This window comes from Mercenaria mercenaria, chromosome 18 (assembly GCF_021730395.1).
Source record: "Mercenaria mercenaria strain notata chromosome 18, MADL_Memer_1, whole genome shotgun sequence".
NCBI classification, from domain to species: domain Eukaryota; kingdom Metazoa; phylum Mollusca; class Bivalvia; order Venerida; family Veneridae; genus Mercenaria; species Mercenaria mercenaria.
In genome coordinates, this window is record NC_069378.1 from 3759333 (window position 1) to 3779329 (window position 19997).

At 32.7% G+C, this 19997-nt stretch overlaps 1 protein-coding gene across 8 annotated transcripts in view; it reads right to left on the minus strand.

Moving 5' to 3' along the window:
- Positions 1 to 1290: 1290 nt before the first annotated feature.
- The window catches only part of LOC123537951 (uncharacterized), an 83464-nt gene continuing 64757 nt past the window's right edge, over positions 1291 to 19997 (minus strand). For 4 of the 8 annotated variants that reach the window (XM_045321904.2, XM_045321906.2, XM_053530241.1 and 1 more), the window contains exons 2-12: positions 12126 to 12180; positions 11116 to 11220; positions 10583 to 10692; positions 9884 to 10001; positions 8041 to 8219; positions 7436 to 7495; positions 5101 to 5167; positions 4734 to 4865; positions 4096 to 4158; positions 3388 to 3456; positions 1291 to 2776 (exon numbers count right to left, since the gene is read on the minus strand). In XM_045321904.2, the coding sequence (XP_045177839.2) occupies positions 1995 to 2776; positions 3388 to 3456; positions 4096 to 4158; positions 4734 to 4865; positions 5101 to 5167; positions 7436 to 7495; positions 8041 to 8219; positions 9884 to 10001; positions 10583 to 10692; positions 11116 to 11220; positions 12126 to 12180 (1740 nt within the window). In that variant the 3' untranslated portion in view covers positions 1291 to 1994. Of the gene's footprint in view, positions 2777 to 3387; positions 3457 to 4095; positions 4159 to 4733; positions 4866 to 5100; positions 5168 to 7435; positions 7496 to 8040; positions 8220 to 9883; positions 10002 to 10582; positions 10693 to 11115; positions 11221 to 12125; positions 12181 to 12508; positions 13685 to 14036; positions 14768 to 18300; positions 19086 to 19997 lie in introns of those variants that run through there. The other 4 variants (XM_045321907.2, XM_045321901.2, XM_045321900.2 and 1 more) reach the window with 4 other exon arrangements.

Below are 19997 nucleotides of genomic sequence, written 5' to 3' on the forward strand. Positions count from 1 at the left end.
TAATTAAATAACGTATACAAATCTATTTCAAAGTCTTTCAATTAACCAAAAATTATTTTACAAATGTGAGTTTTATAAAAGTTTTTTTTGTATCAAAGGCTGATATTTATAGATTTATTTTGTATCTGTTGTTTTTTTTTTTACAAAGAATGACAACTCCTGTGGAAGGTGAAGGTATTTAGTAAGAACTTGCATTAGCTTACCTCTCTAGCATTATAACAACTTAGTTAGGCAAAATATTTTTTCCACGTTATATTCGCCTGTGTATGATCTACCACTGCTACGCTGCTTCAGATGTTTTTGTCATCTTATGTATATAAAGTGAATTATCACTCAGTATTTTATGGTGAAGATACTACATGTTTGTTTGTAACAAAATGTTACATTTGTAAACATGTTTTGTAATACGTAACAGGTAGGATATGGAAATCAATCTAATTAAAAAAAACAAAAACATCGACACACATGATAATAGTCTATATTTTCTTTTTTGTTGTTTTCTTTCCATCTGGTGTCCTTTTAACGTCCTACCAAGCATAGTGGATACACGTTTTTGACATGCAAAACAGCTTTACATTCATACTGAGTAGGAAATAATCGAATTGTTTAGTATATCTCAAACAAATCATTTTGTTTATTGTGTGGCAGATCTGTAGAATGGTATGAATAATAACAACATGTGTATTATATATGTATGTCATAAAAGAGGAAATATAAATAAATCATTACAAAAACAGGCAGGATTAGTACCTGTGTTATTATATTGATCTTCGGTACTTTTGCCTAGAAATTGAACAATGTTAACGCTGTATTCTAGGACTGGTCTCGAAAATTTCTTTTTTTTACGTTCATACAAGAGAAGATATACAAATATAACTTTAAGAGTGTAATATCTTAGCTGTTTTATACAACTTAAAACAGAAATGCATATTTTTCAGAATTTTAAGTAAATAAGACAGAAATTCAAAACAATCTGGCTTAGCAAACGTTCATTTATGACGTTACTAAACAGCAAATCAGCCAAGGACAAATTAAACATTATGTTAACTTTTACACGTACCAACCCAATTATTTCACATACACCTCCAGATTGATATGAACTACATCTTTCGCCGTAAAACCCTTACAAAACTTTTGTTGGAAATGAAATATGTCAGAAATTTAGAAATACAATAGAAATTAACAATTCTAGGTTCTGTAAAGTATATTCAGGTTTACAAGCAAGTGCATAATATCCTGTTTCCTGAAACTGCCATTCCGGATGCCAAAAAGAGCACAAAATGTATAAAATTGTAATAAAACACATATATTATATGTAGAATGTAAAAACAGTTTCCGCAATTGATGCTAACTAACCTAATAATAGATCCCATCTTTTCTAATTTCATTTCGGTTCTTATCCCAAAATATTTTTTATTGAAATTTCATTTCTATAAAGACTTCATCTTTTTCCTCATAGTCAAGAGTCAGAATCTTTACATTAAAGTCGTCGTTTCTTCTTTAATTCTTTGTAGTATAGACTTCAAAGCATGCCGCAATCATTCAGATATTGTTTATCAATTATATATAATATTATGTAATATATTCAGTCGGAGAACAAAAAGACATATACAATAAGGTTTTCAACTGAATCAGATGTTTCGCCAAAGTCAGGATTTCACATTCATTTGCGCAAAATTCAATACGGCATGATTTACAAAGAAGACTATTTGATAATAACTTGAGGTACCTGTCAGTGACATCAGTAGTATGGATGTTGTAAAGTACTACGATATATTTACAATACAGCGACATCACCGGACAGTTGCATATTAGAAACAACTGGTAATGATCGTGGTATTTTTGTAGCACTTTAAAAGACATTCATACAGAGCATGCTATAATTCAGATTTGATTTTAGTTAACATGCCAGGAGATCCTCTACCGCTATACCTGGAATCAGTTTATACCTCAGGTAACATTTTATTGTAGCATTATCTGAATATATTAACTATCTATTCTAACAAGCATGGAGGACTGTTCTGTTTCCTTTTTTCTGTTTCAGTTTTCCTTTCACGTATGCCAATGTAACGTAAGAAAACTTTGGAAGCTTTACAGTTCAATATCTTAAAGACAAAGTCTGGATATTCATCTAGATTTCTTACACAATAGTTCAATACATCACACAAAAAGTACTTGTAAGAATCCGAGTTACTTATATGAAAAACATCTCCACAGTGTTTCTTTTGCACATTTTTTGAACTGTCAGTCAAATACAAGAACAATACCTTGCATAGTCTTGGTGATTTCACTTTAGACAAGACAAGATAGTCTAATATTTCTTCCACCATTGTCTCATACTTGCCTGCAACACACTCTGTACTGAGCGATGTAAAACAAAGGAATATCAAAATTTTATCGTGGTCCCCGAGAACGTTTTCTATCCACTTATGTCGATCACCTGTCATATAATGCTTATAGACACTACGGTCATAACAACACTGGCTTAGAACACCAACCTCATTTTCAAATACAGATTTAAGTCTTTTAGTGACTTCATGTGTGAAAGTATCAAACGGTTTGGGCAGAAATAAAATCTTTTTCTTGTAGAACGGATCTGTGTCTTCGAGCAATGCCATCGTTACACTTTTCCGCATAGTTCGGACATTCGATCCTCGATCTTTTATAGTTTTTTCTGGAGTTCTTGTAAAAGTCGTAGAGCTTAATCTTCGTCTCGATGACTTTCTGGACAATCTTGGACTATGCTTTTTTATCGACCTGTCTGTCAGTGAGCACTCTGAGAAAAGTAAAATATCATTATATTTACTCAAAGTACACATGTTAAATAATATTGATAAATAAAAAGGTAACTAGAGACTTCCTTTAAAAAAAGAATATCTTCCTTTGAATTTAAGTGTTAACTGACATAAGAAAAACAGTAATAGAAACAAATGTGCTGGAAGAAATTGCAATTCTAAGCTAACGCTCTAGTGGGTAAACTAAAGACAATGGCACAAAATGATCCATATTTGACATTTGACCTCATCACTAACTTTGCCCTTGAACAAACATAACCAATTATGTCGTCAGCTTAAGGTTTAAAGTTGTGGTAATCCTTCCAGGAGCACACTGTTAGTGACAAATAGAAACCGAAGCAGTCAGACACATGGACAGACAAACAGACGATCGGATTAAAAGCGAAATATCTACCCCAAAGTGTTTTGGCCACCTTATTTCAATAACTCATCTAATGCGAAAGTGTCTAAAACACATTTGAACTCAGGCAAGCAGACATACGGGCGGATAAATAGCTGAAAGGTATGTTTCTAATGTGTGCATAAATAATTATACTATATCCCATGTATTTCTAAAGTTTGACATAGTCATAGGTAAAATGTAAAAACAAACCTGTAATTTCAGATTTATTAGTGTTTAAAGGGACACTGTCCTCCACACAGATACTGGCATTACGAGATTCTGTAATATACATTAACAGTGAATTAAAATATATAAGAATATGTTTAGTATGTACATGTATCATAGAACTTGCATTTAACAAGAACTTGTCGTGAAAAAATAAAAGCATACATGTGTTTTTGAAATAGGTCCCGAAACTAATCCGAATATGCTGAACAGAGATTGTGATCCAAATCAAAATATCTAAAATCACGTTTTGTAAACTAAAAACAAACCAGCTGACTAGAGATTACAGATTGATGCAAATTCTGTTAGTTTAGTTTAAATACTGTTGTTTTAAGGATAATCTGCTGAATACATTTCCAATACTAGTAAATTTGTAACAAACTTATATATTACAGTTCGAATATGTGAAATAAACAGAAGCCTCAGTGGCCGAGTGGGTAAGGTCGATGACTTCAAATCACTTGCCCCTCACCGATTTGGGTTCGCGCACTCGGGGCGTTGAATTCTTTAAGTGAGGAAGCCATCCAGCTGGCTTGCGGAAGGTCGGTGGTTCTACCAAGGAGCACGCTCTTGATGAAATAACACGGGGTCTTCCTCCACCAACAAAGCTTGAAAGTCGCCATGTGACCTATAATTGTGTCGGTGCGACGTTAAACTAAGAAAGAAAAAAAAACAGATAAACAGAAAACGCACCTGTCACGCTTCCCATGTGGTGTTTGAAGTAAGTTATTCGTAAGTACATGAACCATTGCACAACTTAGAAGGAATGAAAAAGAAAATTAAAACTCGGTCAAGAAACACTACTTTTACATCTAAAATTGATTCTCATCACCAATGAATTGATATTTATACAAAATTACGGAATTGTTCTATTACTTTCCAATTGCAGTGATATGATTATTACGTTTATATCAAGAAATTGTGCTTTTGCAGACAGGTAACAAGGTACTTGTAATTAGTTTCGGCTATAAACAGAAAATGAAAATATTTCACTTGACAATTGTATGTCTGTAAATTTTAGAATATCGAATTCAGGTGTATTTATAGTTTTATAAATTGTAATGAGCATAATATAGAGAAACATGTCATTGAAATATTTCTTATTTATGTTACTCGCGCAGTATATGTAAATCTAATCACTTGACTGAATAAATGCATCCTTTGATTAAACATTACACACCCTTAGATGAATGTTTGATTAAATGGAGCATTGTCACCTACAGAAACATAATTTGAAAGGGTCTCAAAAGTAAAATCAGGTACAAGTATCCAAAAGGGATAGCTACGTCCGGACAAACTGAAAGTAAATCTGAAACAACATTATTTCTTACCAAATATTGTGCTGAAGAACATAGCTGTTATAACAACAGTACAAACAACTCCAAAAATCATAAATGTCCCAAATGAATGAATGTTGCCGGGATCACTGGCTGGACTTCTTCTTGTAGAATTTCCTGAAATGGCTGATGTAAAAATAACAGCTCAATATGTCTTTGGTGTCTTTTTAAAGTATTGCTAGTATGAGGATTATAAAAGGAAAACTTTATAATCATATTTCAAGTATTACAGTCAGCTGTCCTTGCGAAATCTTTTTTTAGAAAACAAAGCAATAATTTTATGCAAGGAGGCAAATTACATATGTTAGCATTTATATGTTCGGATCAGTTAAGATAATTAATGGAAGAATTATTTACTTGCCGTTTGGACAATGTACTCTAACCAACTGGTACTTTAAGCAATACTTTCCATGAGTTTGATATAGTACCTATAGAAAGAAATGCAATGATTTAAACGCAACAATGGAAGATGAATAAAAGTAAAAAAGATAATCTTTACTTTCCTCTTAGACATATAATTCATGTGCATGATTTAAGAATTGTTGCCGACGTATCTTAAAATCGAACGTTATCAACAAGATTATATTCACGCATGTTCCTTTAAAATGGAAAATCATGTATAGTTAGTTCTAGAAATGAGTAAAATTATAGTTTTGCATTACCGCTCAAAAAAAACAACAACAACAACAAAAAACAAAACAAATGTTAATCATATTTTTTCCATGAAGTTACACTAGATTAACATTATTTTACATAGTTTCATATGCTAGAATTTCAACATTTCAATTGCATGTTACAATTCATTTGAAATGATTTTTCGATTTCTCATGGATTTAAATCATCATCTTGTCTGTCTGGTCTAGGATATTTGTATATTTAAGATCTAATAAAATGACGTAGTTCCCATCAATGCATAATTAACAAAGGTCGGGGTTCGATCCCCGGCAGCTACTCGGGAATTTTCAGAAACGCTTTTCAGTGTTTCCCACCCAACTAGAGGTGTACTGGTCAGGAACCCAGGCAATCCTTGCGTGTATCAGTGCTATACACTGGACACGTTAAAGAACCAGGCTGTCTTTTCGCAACGAGCTAGGCTAAGTTAGCCGGACAAACGTGTATCTGATTTCTGATCTCTCTGTCGTGGGGGCTTTGTCTCACTCTGTCCCTCTGGTCAGATCGCTCTGTGTCTGTACTAGTAGAGGATGAATTATGCGCCCTGTGTGGCTGCATTTGAACTATGTAAAGCGCCTTTGAACGTAAAATTGATCATGAAAAGGGCGCTATATAAATCTGGTATAATAATAATAATAATAATGTTCATGTCATCCCTTCAAAGTATTTTCCCTGCAAGTATATGCATTTTTGAAGTCTTTCTAATCATGATCTAAACATGGCAAAGCAGCGTGGGGAGACACTGAAAACATTGTATATCCGTGGGCTCTTCTACTGACATAGCATTTACCTGCTATCATGGGAAATAGGAAAGAGTGACTTAGGTCAGGAGAATAAGGTGGGTGCTCAGCCTGAATACCCTTTTATTGCTGTAAGAAAGGCTTACAATCTTGCTTTTGTGGGTGGATGCATTCTTAAGATCAAAACTTTACTATGGACTTTTTATATATATTTTGACAGCTGCAGTGCTTTATTTTTGTAAACTTGCCCGTGTCTGTTTTGATCTCTTTGCAAGATACTCATAAGAACTGAAGAAAGTGGCATGGAAACCCTCTGAGCACTTTTTGTCCTTTTTGCAATGATCGGCTTTGCTTGACTTACCTGACATTGGTCGAAGGCTCAAAATTATTAGCCAAAGTTTCATCATCCCCTTTCCCCTACCCCAGTCAGTAACTCAAGAAATTTTCTTGTTTTCTTGGTATTACAATTATTTCAACATTTTTTTTTGCGCAATCTAGACATTTGGTCAATCAATAGGCCTGCCTGGATGGTTACTGTCTGAAAAACTATTTTGACACTTAAAATTTTTTTAAGCCAACAACACTGAGATCTGAGTGTATCTGTATGGTTCTACAACGGATAACTTTGCCAGTAGTTACTGCATTAAATCGATATTTCACATGTATGCTTAGTAAACATCCGTTATCAAATACATGAAACTCTTGTGCTGCTATGTACAATGACTTCTATGGTAGACCATTAATGACAGTATTTTATTACCCATGTAACTGAAATAAATCAACCCCTGTACACATCATAACTATCTCCAGCATGTAATAGGGATACAATGTTAACTGATGTTTCACAGAGAATTTCCTTCTTTTGCCTGGATAGACGGATCATATATTTTCCAAGATTTCAATGGGTTTTTTTTCCCGATGTTTGTTTAAGTCTAGTGCCCGATGTCTTATTTGAAGGCATATTTACCCTTATCCTCCTGAAGTTCTATAAAGAACTTGTCCATATTTCAATTTGGACAGTGTCATTAACTGTAAAATGGGTGCTTACAGAAAAAATACTGACTTAATGGCGAACAGTGCATATCATGATCAGACTGCACGGATGTGCAGGCTGATCATGATCTGCACTAGTCGCAAAGGCACAATCAATAGTGTCAAGCATGATAAGGGTTAATATATATAGTTTCGTTTTTGAAAACCGTGCGTTACTTTAAACAGACATCGAATGAAACATGACATTGGCAGAGACTTTTAACTTAGTTGTGCATTAACTGTTTTACTTACCTTGACGTACCCTAAACCATGATAACCGCAAGTAAGTTGATATTCAAGCCGATTGTCTGTCTGAAATTTATTACATAATCTTACAATTATATACTTGTTCTTGTACCAGCAAAAACTAACAATGAGCGCAAAGTAAAAGTCTGTAAATGTGTAGTGGAAGCAGTTGAAAGTCATCCATTACAAGGACACTGTGTTGTTACATTTTCGGTCCTTGGGACCATTAAGCTCATAAATAAGAGTTCCATGTAAGCGGCGCTAGGGTGCATAGTGGATGTTGTACATTTCCTTACCTCTCACGAACCGACTAAATCAAACCGAGGCTACTCTAATGTTGCTTCGGTGAATCACATGATTCAAAAGAATCTTCTCTCATATATTTTATTGATAAATAAACATGCCAAACCACAGAGATATATCATTTATGATACTCTCTTACTGGATAATATAACTTTTGTTTTCCGTTCAACCAGAGCATTTTGTCCTTTATGCCTACTTTCTTTTGAATAACATTTTTTGTGTGGTTGTAATATATGAATGTTATTATACACCTTTGATAAAAAACCATGTGAAATGAGTGATATCCACTATTGTAAAATAACGATTACCTGTCTGGAAATATGAATTATATCATTTTCGCATGACGTTTTATCGATGGCATCGAAAGACAAATGTTGTACGACTGTAGACATATTATACACAATAGAAGTCGTATCTTGACAGTTAATCTGTGAACCTATGTTCATTGGTACAATCTCACATATATCTGTACAGCTGTTAACAGGATCTGAAAACGATATTATAGGAAACTTTATTATCATGTTGTTCATTTCGCGAACAAAAATATTATAAAAGCATTTGGCATCTTGTGTAGGGTATCTTTCAAGAGAAAGTACTAAAGGCATAAACTGGATGCACATATTTCTAGATCACATTCTATACTTGTCTTGAAAACCTTTTTAATAGGAAACCTAGACTCTGGCAACGTGTAAGACAGACTGTTGAATACAAGATACCGATTAAAGTATAAAATTTAGGGTATAGATATACATGTGTATATAACAATAAAGATAAAGTTGGAAATACATGTGATTCATTTTATTTATTAAAGTGTTCAAAATATTCTATTTACTGATACTATTTACATATGTAAAGGTTACGGATTTGACACTTAACGTTATCCACAAAATCGAAGTAAATACAAGTAAATACAGCTTATTTGCATTTAGATAATAAAAGCTATAAAAAGCTGCTTTGGAAGCATAAAACCCAGCAAAATAATAGCAGACTAAGGTGTAAGGCATCTGAAATGATTGTTTTATGCTTATCGTTATTATGCATATGGCGAATTAAGCCGATACAGAATCCAGTTTTATTCAAGCGAGTTTTTCAAAGTTGAATTGAAAATGTCTTGATGTTCTCTCTAAAATGACATTAAGGATATTTAGTTACTTTCTGGCAAAGTTTATTGCAACAAAGAGGAACGTAAACTGATAGGAAGCTATATATTTCAAGAGTTCATCTCAACATACTGTAATTACATTGTGTCATGTGCGGTAGGTATATTAAAACCTATAAAATGGTATTAAAGCCGGGCATAGTATGTCACAACTTGGCGGGGGAAATAGATTAACCCGTGTATGACCATCCGTCTATCCGTCCGACTGACAACATACCTCCGAAAATATTTGACATGCCGAAATGAATCTTTATAGGGTTGTCATTCAGCAAAAAGTTTTTTTCTGTAATTTTACTTATTAACAGCAGAGTTTTGACCCTTGAATACGTATTTTCAAACGTGTGCCGACACTGTTCAAAACGGCGATGGTACAGAGACATTAGACGTAGCAGACATATATAGCGGGGTGAGCAGTTACACATTTCTGGTTTAAAGTCAAACTTATACTGTAAAGACAAAACAGCCTGTAACGTTTCATTTCTCGATATTTCATATTTTAGGTTGTCCTTAATGCCATTACAGTTGTTTTTCCTCATATATTATGTTATACCAAATTTGAATAGCGCCCTTTTTCATGATAAACAAGTTCAAATGTGGTTTATCCGTTAGCCGTTCATTCTCTACTAGTACAGACACAGTGATCTTACCAGAGGGACAGAGCGAGAAAAAGCCCCTAGAACAGTTAGAGAAATCCTTTAAATACAGTGTGTCGAACGGGATTCGAACCCGGACCTCTGGATTGACTGTCAAGCGTGTTACCATTAGACCACATGGCCACCTGTAATGTACATATATATGTACATTTATATATCTAAATTATGTTGAGATCAGCCCATAATATATCCAAGCACCCCTTCTTTATTTTAATTATCAAATGTCTATCACGGCAGCTTCGGTGCATTATGAGTGTGTAGGCAGCTGACTAAAAAGTCGTTCTATATGGAAACTTATTTCCGACGTTTTTAAAGCACATAAATAACAATATTCATGACCTAAGGCACTAGTATTGAGACTTCCGGAAACACTCCATTGCGATGTTGGAACTGATTGATGCACCCATGCTGTGATAATAGGTTCTTTGTCGATATTTTCCGTCGGAAACCAACAGTTCTGTAACGATAATTACTCAGTTATTACGTTTTCATAATGTGCATTAAGCAATAATAATTTACATTGCCGTAGAATTTGTATTTAATAAATGACAATACAAATGACGGTTTTCAAAGCAAGGTTATAGTCATATCTAAAAAATATTTAATGTCTTCCAAATAACTACATAAAAAATTGTGACTTTGATTTAGCTGTGAAGAAATCTCAGTTAAAACAAATTGTATTAGAGAAAAACACAATCGAGAAAATTCAGGGAATACTCTGAGAACGCAGAATTGAATTCTTGAATTCAATGTACCATAGAAACATGCAAGTCGTTTTCTACATTGTATTCTATTATTTTCTCTCTTACATGTAAAATCAAATGCACTGTCTTTTTTTTTATTCCATGTGATATCTTTTTATTCTCTACAAGACGACGAAAAGAAGTGTTTGGAATACTTGATGTTACTTTACCAGTGTATGAAGATATTTGTATACTTCTTAAGAGTCCCAAATAGAATGTGTGTTAAGTAATAGCTTTATTTTCTTGTAAAATTTAACAACACTAATAAGCTTCGAAACGTCAAAATAGCTCCTACCATTGCTGAAGAATGATTCGACCAATAGACAGGCAAAAAGAAGCACACTGTATCCTTTAACATCTCATTCTTTGCCGACTCCATTTTGTAACACAGCGTCGTGTTCCTTTCTGTAGAAATATAAGAAACATGTCAAACTGATAAAACCTTTTAGCAGTGCCAAAAATAGATCAGTTTTCGTGACTTTGCTCAGTCGCTGTATTTTTCTAAGCATGTCAATGATAAATGATAGAACTTGAAATCGTGATTTGCACGTTTTCCATAGGTTTAAACAAACTAGTACATAATATATGAAAGTGTACGTAAATACGGGCTGACAGAAAGCTGTTATATCAATATTTCTGCTTAAACGTCTGAACTTTAATAAAAATAAACTTTGTACAACTATCGTCATAAAAAATAATATTTCTTTTCTGTGAAATATCAGTTCATTCTAAGATTTTGAAATTACAACTTTTAGCTTCTTCAATTGGAGTTTAAAACGGATAATGTAATTCTAATTGCGTTCCGATTTCAGCTAATGCTTTACATACCGTGTGTCTGACTTGATATCCAACTTATTTTAAGAAAGCGTCTGTTAGGACATAGATCCAACCTTAAATGTCCAGTTTCCGCGACAGACAGTGGTTCTGTCGAAGCTGAAACATCACATGTAAATATATGTTAGTACAGATAGAGAGAATTTATACGAACCAATCACCATCAAAATATGCCACACCATTTACGACAAAGCGCCTTGCAGTACAAAAAGAAACACACCTATATGGCAACCCAAGAAAGCTGGTTTCAGTGACACCACAAATTAAAAGCGGTTCAACATTTATATGATCTTTTGACAAGACATTGGAATTATTCCATTGTTCTCACTGCAACTTGCTCAGAACAGAATTAGAAAACGAAACCTGATCAATGTTGTCACGAAAGAAAACTAAACGGTATTAATGTTTTCTCCGTGCAATGAAACCTATTACACACTGTTCGATTTGCAACAAGTGTCATATTCCATTTTAGAAAGGAAAGTTATTGAATAATTTAATACAATAACTCAATACATATGATATTTTTCTGTAGCGACAATAGCATTTTGAAAGACTTAAATGTATGCTTGACAAACATGTTGTACATGAAATATTAAAAATACTACATATGCTTTATTTAAACATAAAATTAACAAGCTTAGTAGTGTTAGCAGTTGGGTTAAAATACTACAAACTGATTGCATAATAAAGAAGTGTTCGATCACTAAAACCCAGGAAGTTGTCTTTTTTTTTTTCTTTTACTGCAAGACATTTAACTTTAATAATGCAGCTCTACACACACAATTATTTTATATATTTGTTAACATTAAATACATTTAATGAGGATTTTCTAAACTTTTAGTAAATATCTAAAGCTAGAATATTATAGTAGAAGGTAGGCATTGGATATCTTTAATAGATAAGATATAGTACATGTGACTTGACATATATGACAAACTGTATAGACAGTTCGCAACACTTTTATTTTCCTATACTGCGTACTTAAAAGCGAGTAAAAGTCTTACCATTTATTGGCTCTGGTATGATTATCTTTGGCGTGGAAGCCATCCTATCTGTCGCCTAAATACAGGTAAACACAGGTAAATGCAAGTAAATACACTCAGGTAAATACAAGTAAATGCAGGTAAATACAGGAAAATACAAGTGAAGGTATATCAAATTTATAATCAGTTATTTTTGAGAAACAGCATAATTAAAAGTAACACATCAGCAAGTACAATGTTATAAGTTCCATGTTCGGTAAAGTTTAAACCGTGGTAACACAATCACACTTACCGTTACTGCAAATGAATGAAAGACCAGAAATGATTTTGACATACAATTGTATATTTACTGATGAAGGCAAATTGATACTTATATATGATACACCTACGTATTTTATACTTACTTTTAACGGGAAATTTTTCTTCAAAAATTTAAACAAGGTCCTAGGCTATTTGGTTTATGTTCGTTTCTAGGCATTTTTTCATATGTAATCACGAGGGCAACACCTTGGACAGATCTATCACAAACTGTTCATTATCCTGGACGCGTGTCATATCTAATTACTACAAATTTTTGCATGATTATACTTGTCTTACTAACGACATAAAATAAAATAAAAGTTTCATTCTTAATTGCCATTTATGTCAAATATACATTAACTTGATATCAATCAAACTACATTTTACATTACTTAAAAATTTACTTGGACAGAAACACATTCATGTTTAATACACGTTCGGCGCAATTTTCCTATTTGCTTTTCGATGGATTGAACCTAGAGTCCTTCAGCGATATATGTATATAGTGTTTCATACCAAGCGATATCGAAAACATCATGCCGTTTACTTTGTGTGAAATCCATATTAGACTGTATTTATCCATGTATTTGCATTCATTTAAAGAATAATTTGTGGTTATGTAGTTATTATCTGGAGTGGCTGCGTTCAGCTTGAAGGCCTTCTAGTGTACTTTAAACAGCTCTCAAAACAATACATTCTAAATACTAATGGACTAATTCTAAAATGGCTGTCAAAGTGTGGATGTGAAATTTAATTTTAGTATTTAATTTATTACAACCTACCCATAAATAAAATGAGTGAACGAAATTGATTTACACCCAGTGCTCATCAAGTGCCTCTCAATTTCAAGTATACAAACATAAGATATAGTCTCATTTAAAAGCTTCCAAAATATACCAGCAAATACTAGAATACCATAATTTATTACGAGATGGTAGTGTAATACCTGCGCAAAACAGTGCAAACCTTGTTTACTCATATTTCTCTTATTATATACAGATTGTATTTAACATTAATAACATTTAATTAATTATAATAACGACTCATCTCTTATATTATACTGATGTTATTTAACATTAATAACATTGATTAATTACAATATTGCATGTTTCAAAGTATAAAAGGGGAGAAGCATCAGACCTAACACTGACTGGTATTTTTTGCGAAATTACTCAGATTTTACAAGTTTTATATGGTAATGAAAATTTGCTAGCATACCTGATATACTTTTGTTTTATAAAAATTTAAATTTTAAGTATTACATAGAATCTTCATATATGTTATAACCGTCAGACCAGTAAACTTTAAGTTCCATATGGCAGCCGTAAAAGATCTCCCCGAACTGTTATATGCTTAGGTCTTTTGGGATCATCGACTCAATTAAATATGTGTGTAATAGAATTAAGAATTCCGCTTAAACCGGTGCTTAGGCCTTGGTGATGTTGCCTTTCCATTTCCTCTTATAATCCGACTCAATCAATATTGTGCTCGGCTGCATTATATTGCATGCTATGCCCCGAAAGCATCTCCTTTTACTGAACAGACTTTACTCCTTAAAGCTTAAATACGGTTGAAATGCAACAATACAAATAACACTAAAAAGAGAACCAGTTTTAAAACATTTTATCTTACCGTTTGAGTGCAGTGTATATAAACACCCGCATCAACCGTAACGTATTCCGAGTAGGTAACTTTTCTGAATGCGAACAACACAAATACAGTCATAAAATATTTTTTGTTTACTACCAACAAATTGTAACGATTTGAACTATTCATGGCTGTATCTAAGTCCATTATGTTTATCTCATTTCACATTACATGAAAATACATCCAGTCTTACTTCTGAAACACGTTTCATTTGAAACGTTCTTGACTGTTATATATTACTGTTCTAAGTTTTGAACCACATCTATTTCCAACGAACAAATGAAAACATTATTGTCAGTAAAATGCATTGTGTGTTTTTTTTTTACAACAAATCCGTTTGTGGTCTTTTTTCAACAAACCCTTAAATCGTAAGTAATTGTTCATTCCACATCAGTGTATTTCAACCACAACAGGTTATCACTTATTTATTATCCTACACCGTCGCTATGTACCAGAAGATATTGAAAACCCGCTTCGTTGTGACATTTCACATTAAATGAAATGACATTCACTAAGACAGTATAATATCTAGTTATATATGAGAAATATAAATTGATGCAAGCTCTGTAAATCTCCGTACGTTATAGTCAGCAGTACTCCTGCGATGTAAACTGCTTCTGTCTTTGACCTTCGACACACGCAACAATCAATTAATACTGTAGACAGACAGAATCAATACAAAAACAGTTTAAGATTTTTCAATAAAGTGGTTTAATCCTTGCGAAACTCTGTTCACTAAAATATTTTCATCCATAACAGTACACATATATATTATTGAAACTTTTTAAATTCCTTCGTAGTTTGAAACAAGAAATATCTTTAAAAATGATGGTCGGAAAATTGTAATAAGGAAAGACGTTTATGAATTTTTCATCTTACATTCATCTTTCATCTAACATTTTTCAAATTGCAAAACTAAACACCGCACTTTAACAATTTAAATGGTTCTCTTTTAATTTTTCGCAAAGGTTTCGTAGGGTTGCAATTTTGTTTCGTTTATCGTTAGACGAATAATTACAGCAGTAGTCTGATGAAGATTCATGAAGCGGTTCATGAGAAGAGGTCATTAAACGTGTTTATATTTTTAGCTAAACTGATCCCTATCCCCATTTGTAACAAAATAGCAGGAGACCTTACGATATTGTTACACATCGAGTTTGATAAAAATCCATTACATTTTAGTGGTTAATGCGAAGAAAGGCATATCTACTTTTAGCTATAGTGGTCCCTAATAGGGCCCAAGTTCCTATATAAATAAATTTGGAAGAGAACCTTATAATGATGCTCCAGACCAAGTATGACAAAGATCCACCAAGCTGTTCATGAGACGCTGTATAAAGGCATTTCTAGTTTTAGCTCTAGCAGCCCCTAAAAGGGGTCAAATGTCCCAGCTGAACATAGTTGGCTGCGGGCCTAATAAAGATGCTACAAATCAAGTTTGATTAGAATACATGAGAAAAAATCAATTAAAGGATTTTTTTATTTATTATTTTTATTTATTTCTAAAATAGGCCAACTGATCCCGCTTTAACAAATTCGTATTCGCTATTCATGAATCTTTGGACAATGAAGTCACACCTATAAAAAAGTGAAGGTCAAGCAAAACATACAATTGTAATTATTTCAATATTTCTGTTTCATAAGCAAAGTTTGACAGTAGTCATATCACATACATAAACTGTATGCAGCGTACCTTCATTTCAGTGTAATGAAATTCAGTCATTATATAGCATATATATATTAAAACAGATTTCAACTGAGTTCAATATTTGCATCTCATACTAAAGAAAAATATTCATATATAATAAATCAGTTAAATAATTTATAACAAATATATCAAAGCAAACAAGTACTCATTTTAATATGCAATCTGAATAAGTCACAAAAGCAAGAAACCTTTTCATTTACAGACGACAATTGTAACAAGGAAAATCTTTTAAAAAGCACTTCTCTACATAAAAGACTCTTATCACACCCTTATTCATGTGATACGCAGACCGTATTCAGCTCTTTCTTTAATTTGATATATGTTGGTATTTGAACAGGTTTTTATCATATTTATTAAACTTACTTATCATTTTGAGATATATCAATATTCTTGCTAAATATACTGAGCCAAAGTTAGCTTTAAAACTGTGAACAGCGTCGTTTAGGATAAACGCTTTGTTTACATTTCACTCAGCGTAGCACAATCAACAGAGTGAAAGAAATTGACACTCTCGTCCAATCAGGCAGAGTGTTGCATAAATCTTCCATTTTGATAAATTATCTATAATGCGTTATCAAGTAGTTTGATTTGCAAACTGATGTCACGTGGCATAGGTAACGAAAACGAATTTAGACGGCAGTCGCCGAAAAAAAAACGAAAATGATACGTTTGTGCCAACTGAACTATGAGCACATAATAATTATGAGCTTTACTATTTAAAACGCAACGAATTATTGTTGCCTTAAAATTAATGCTGTCATATATTGGATTAATTCTCGAAGAAACATCGAATTGACCACTTGTTCAGACACTTTGGTCGATCAGTGTCTTGTCATTTGGGATCACGGAGTACATTCATTTTTGCTGTAATATAATTTCGCTTAAGCAAATGATAGTCAGGCATGAGGGGTCTTGCACATTTCATGAACAGACTCAATAAAAACGGGTCTGCTATTATGTTCATTAGTTGGGGTCTATACTTCCAAAGGAACTGTTCACATATTTTATTATTCAAATTCACTTAGTTTTGACCACGGTTATATCTTCATATTGATGCTACAAAGTAGCTACGCATGGACGTACAGATAGAACGTAAGCTTTGATAAATGGATCGCTATCGCTTTATAGGGCCATTCACAATACGAGGTTTGGGAGCTCCATGATATGGATCAAAAGCTGGAAATTTACAATGTGACCTATAATTGTTTGTCTGAAAACCATACCAAACAAAGTTTACAGACACTGACAACGCGTGTGTTTTCCTACTTTTCACTATGGAATACATCCTAAATTTCGCATCATTTTGCAATTGCAAAGAGACCAGAGCTTAAAGTTACTGTTATTGCAATTGTATTATACGAAATCAAGATGCTCAACACAGACACGGCGTGCACGCGTGTTGTTGTTGTAAATAGACATATGATTGCTAAAATAACTGCAACTGTATCATATCAATCAATGGTACATCATCAGAGAGTTTAATAAGGTCAATGACAACATAATTAATTACGTGACAATGTATTTATTTACATTGCGCGGCATGTATAGTGAACTCAAAGAATGCTCATATGTATATTTTCTAATGTTTGATTTACATAATGTGTGTGTATTCTTTGATCTTATCTTATTAATTTTAGATTAAAAGCTGCCCGCCTTTTCATTTACAACATGCTATTATGAATAAAACTGTTAAGTACTCCGTAGGGAACTACGCAGACCCACAACACCACAATCATTGAAATGACATGACATTTATATACTTTGTAAAATATCATCGCATATAATTGATTCCAAAACTGTTACTTTTATGTTTTTGTAGTTTGCTAAAGTGCCTTAAAATTAATTTTACAAATCGATAGCCTTACAGAGAAAATGGAAATTCGTTGAAAATGATACATTTGTAAAGCAAATACATTTTCTTCGTATTGCGGCAAAAGTATTTTAACACGGGTATTTTATTGTTGCTAAAAAGTAGATTACAACCAAAAACAAAAATAATTACTGAGTATCAATTAGCATGAGCAACGTATAATTTCAACATTTTATTAAAATAGAAACACAAATACTTAACTGAGAAAATTTAAAGTTATTATTTTCAGCAGTGCATTAAAGCTTTTATTATGATACCGAGTGATTATATTGTTATTTTCTCAAGAACATTATACTAAAATGTGTTGTTAGGCTTTCTAATCCCCGAATATGCAACATTAATCACTTTCGTGTGTTTGCAAATTGAAGGAGAAAATACTTTATAACCGATGTGAGTACGTTTGCTACTTTTAGCATATGTTTCATTGTAACACACTGTATCAAGCAACGTTATACAATTACGTACATTGATGTTTTACAGATATATTCATATAACAAAACGGGCTTTTCAAAACATAAAAAATGACCAAAAAAAAAAAACCAGATTGTCATATACCACGATGATGTAAGACTTAACTTTTTGCACTAGACATTAAATTATTTATAAAACGATGAGTCACCTCATTCAGATTTTACATGATTTTGAAGTTAAATCAGTATAATTTAACTTACCGCCTGAGTGCAGTGCATGTAAACGGTTTCATGCGTCGTATGTTCTGAATAGACAGGTTTACAAATTGAAAACAAAATAAAAACAGTCAAAAAATAAGAATCAATCCTTTCTTCCATTTGAGTGTTATTTCATTTGTGACATATTTCACTTTGTCAATAAATATTTGTGTATTTTCACTTAAAACAGATTAATAATGTTCAACACACAACCTGGACCGCCGTTAGAACATTTTTAAGTATGTAAACTATTATAATAGTTTTTTTTTATGAAATTCACATTGTTGAAAATATAAATTTCTGTTCAATGATTATAGTGTTGATCTTATCAATACTCTTGAAGAAAATCAATCAAACACAAAACTGTAAATTTTTTCAAAGAAATAAAGTGTAACTAAGATATCAATCAAAATATTGTTTATAAACAGTAGCCATTTATTACAATAGCTATTTATTACAATTCAAAACAGCTTGTTAAATCTTTTAAATGACGTCGTTATAATTAGAATACATCCGCTTATTACGACATCATTACAATTAGTTGTCTCACTTTATATATTGAAACAATTCTTCTAGAAAAACACTTATCGCGTGCAAAAAGCAGTATGCCATGTTATCAAACCAGTCACTTCTTACTAAATTGTTGCTTATACCTGCATCTGGTATCAACTGTACATATAACACACGCGATATCATTTAGATAATCACAATATTCCCTTACTTCTTTTTACTGTTCTCTGTCTACTTTATTGTATTTAGTGCAATACAGGTATCTCACACTTGCATTTATTTCTTCCCGGGTTACTGTTAATAATTTATATATAATTTATGTGGATGAACTGAAGCGACAAAAAAACATCTAGGATTACATGGACTAAATCGTCAACATCTCTATAAACTAGACCGAACACTGACACTTTTATTTACACGGATTTTTCTGATATATTTACCTTAATGAGATCTTATTACTCGTTTCAGCGTTTTTGTTTTTATACTATATGAATTAATTTGGAACGAAATAAATATGTTTTATTGGATTCAACTGTGCAAATATTGCATTGTTCATTAAAAACTGTAAGTTAATGTGGTTGTAAATTTTTACTGCAAACATAAAAACACAACAGTAACCTCTTGATTTCGGTATAAAACAATATGCTTGTTGCAGAATAACTTATAGTCACATAATATACTTTCCGGCTTTGATGGTGGATGAAGACTCCAGGTACACTACTGGCATTATTGCACAATGAACGGGCACCTGGTTAGAACCATCGACCTTCCGTATGCCTGCTGGATGTCTTCTTTACATGAAGAATTTAACACCCCGAGTGAGGCGAGATTCGAAGTCAGCGTCCTTAATCACTCGGCCACGAAGCCCCGCGAAGAAAATTGAGATTAACGTTTAAGGTATGTTGAGGATCAGTGTAGATTGTTCTTACATCAAGTGTCAGGTTTAACATATTGACATATTGAATGCCCATACATACAGTATTCTGACTGGCTAGATGTCTGAAGGAAACATATAAATGAAACTAAAACGGAACCCACCTTTAAAATTCCAACCGTGTTAAAAGTGTCTAATTTCTGTTTCTGTTATTTGACTCAGAAGATTAAATAACCACTTTGTTATTTGAGGTTTTATCAGCCATCTTGTATCAAAATGAAATCTAAATGAAATGTACCATAGAATATATCCACGT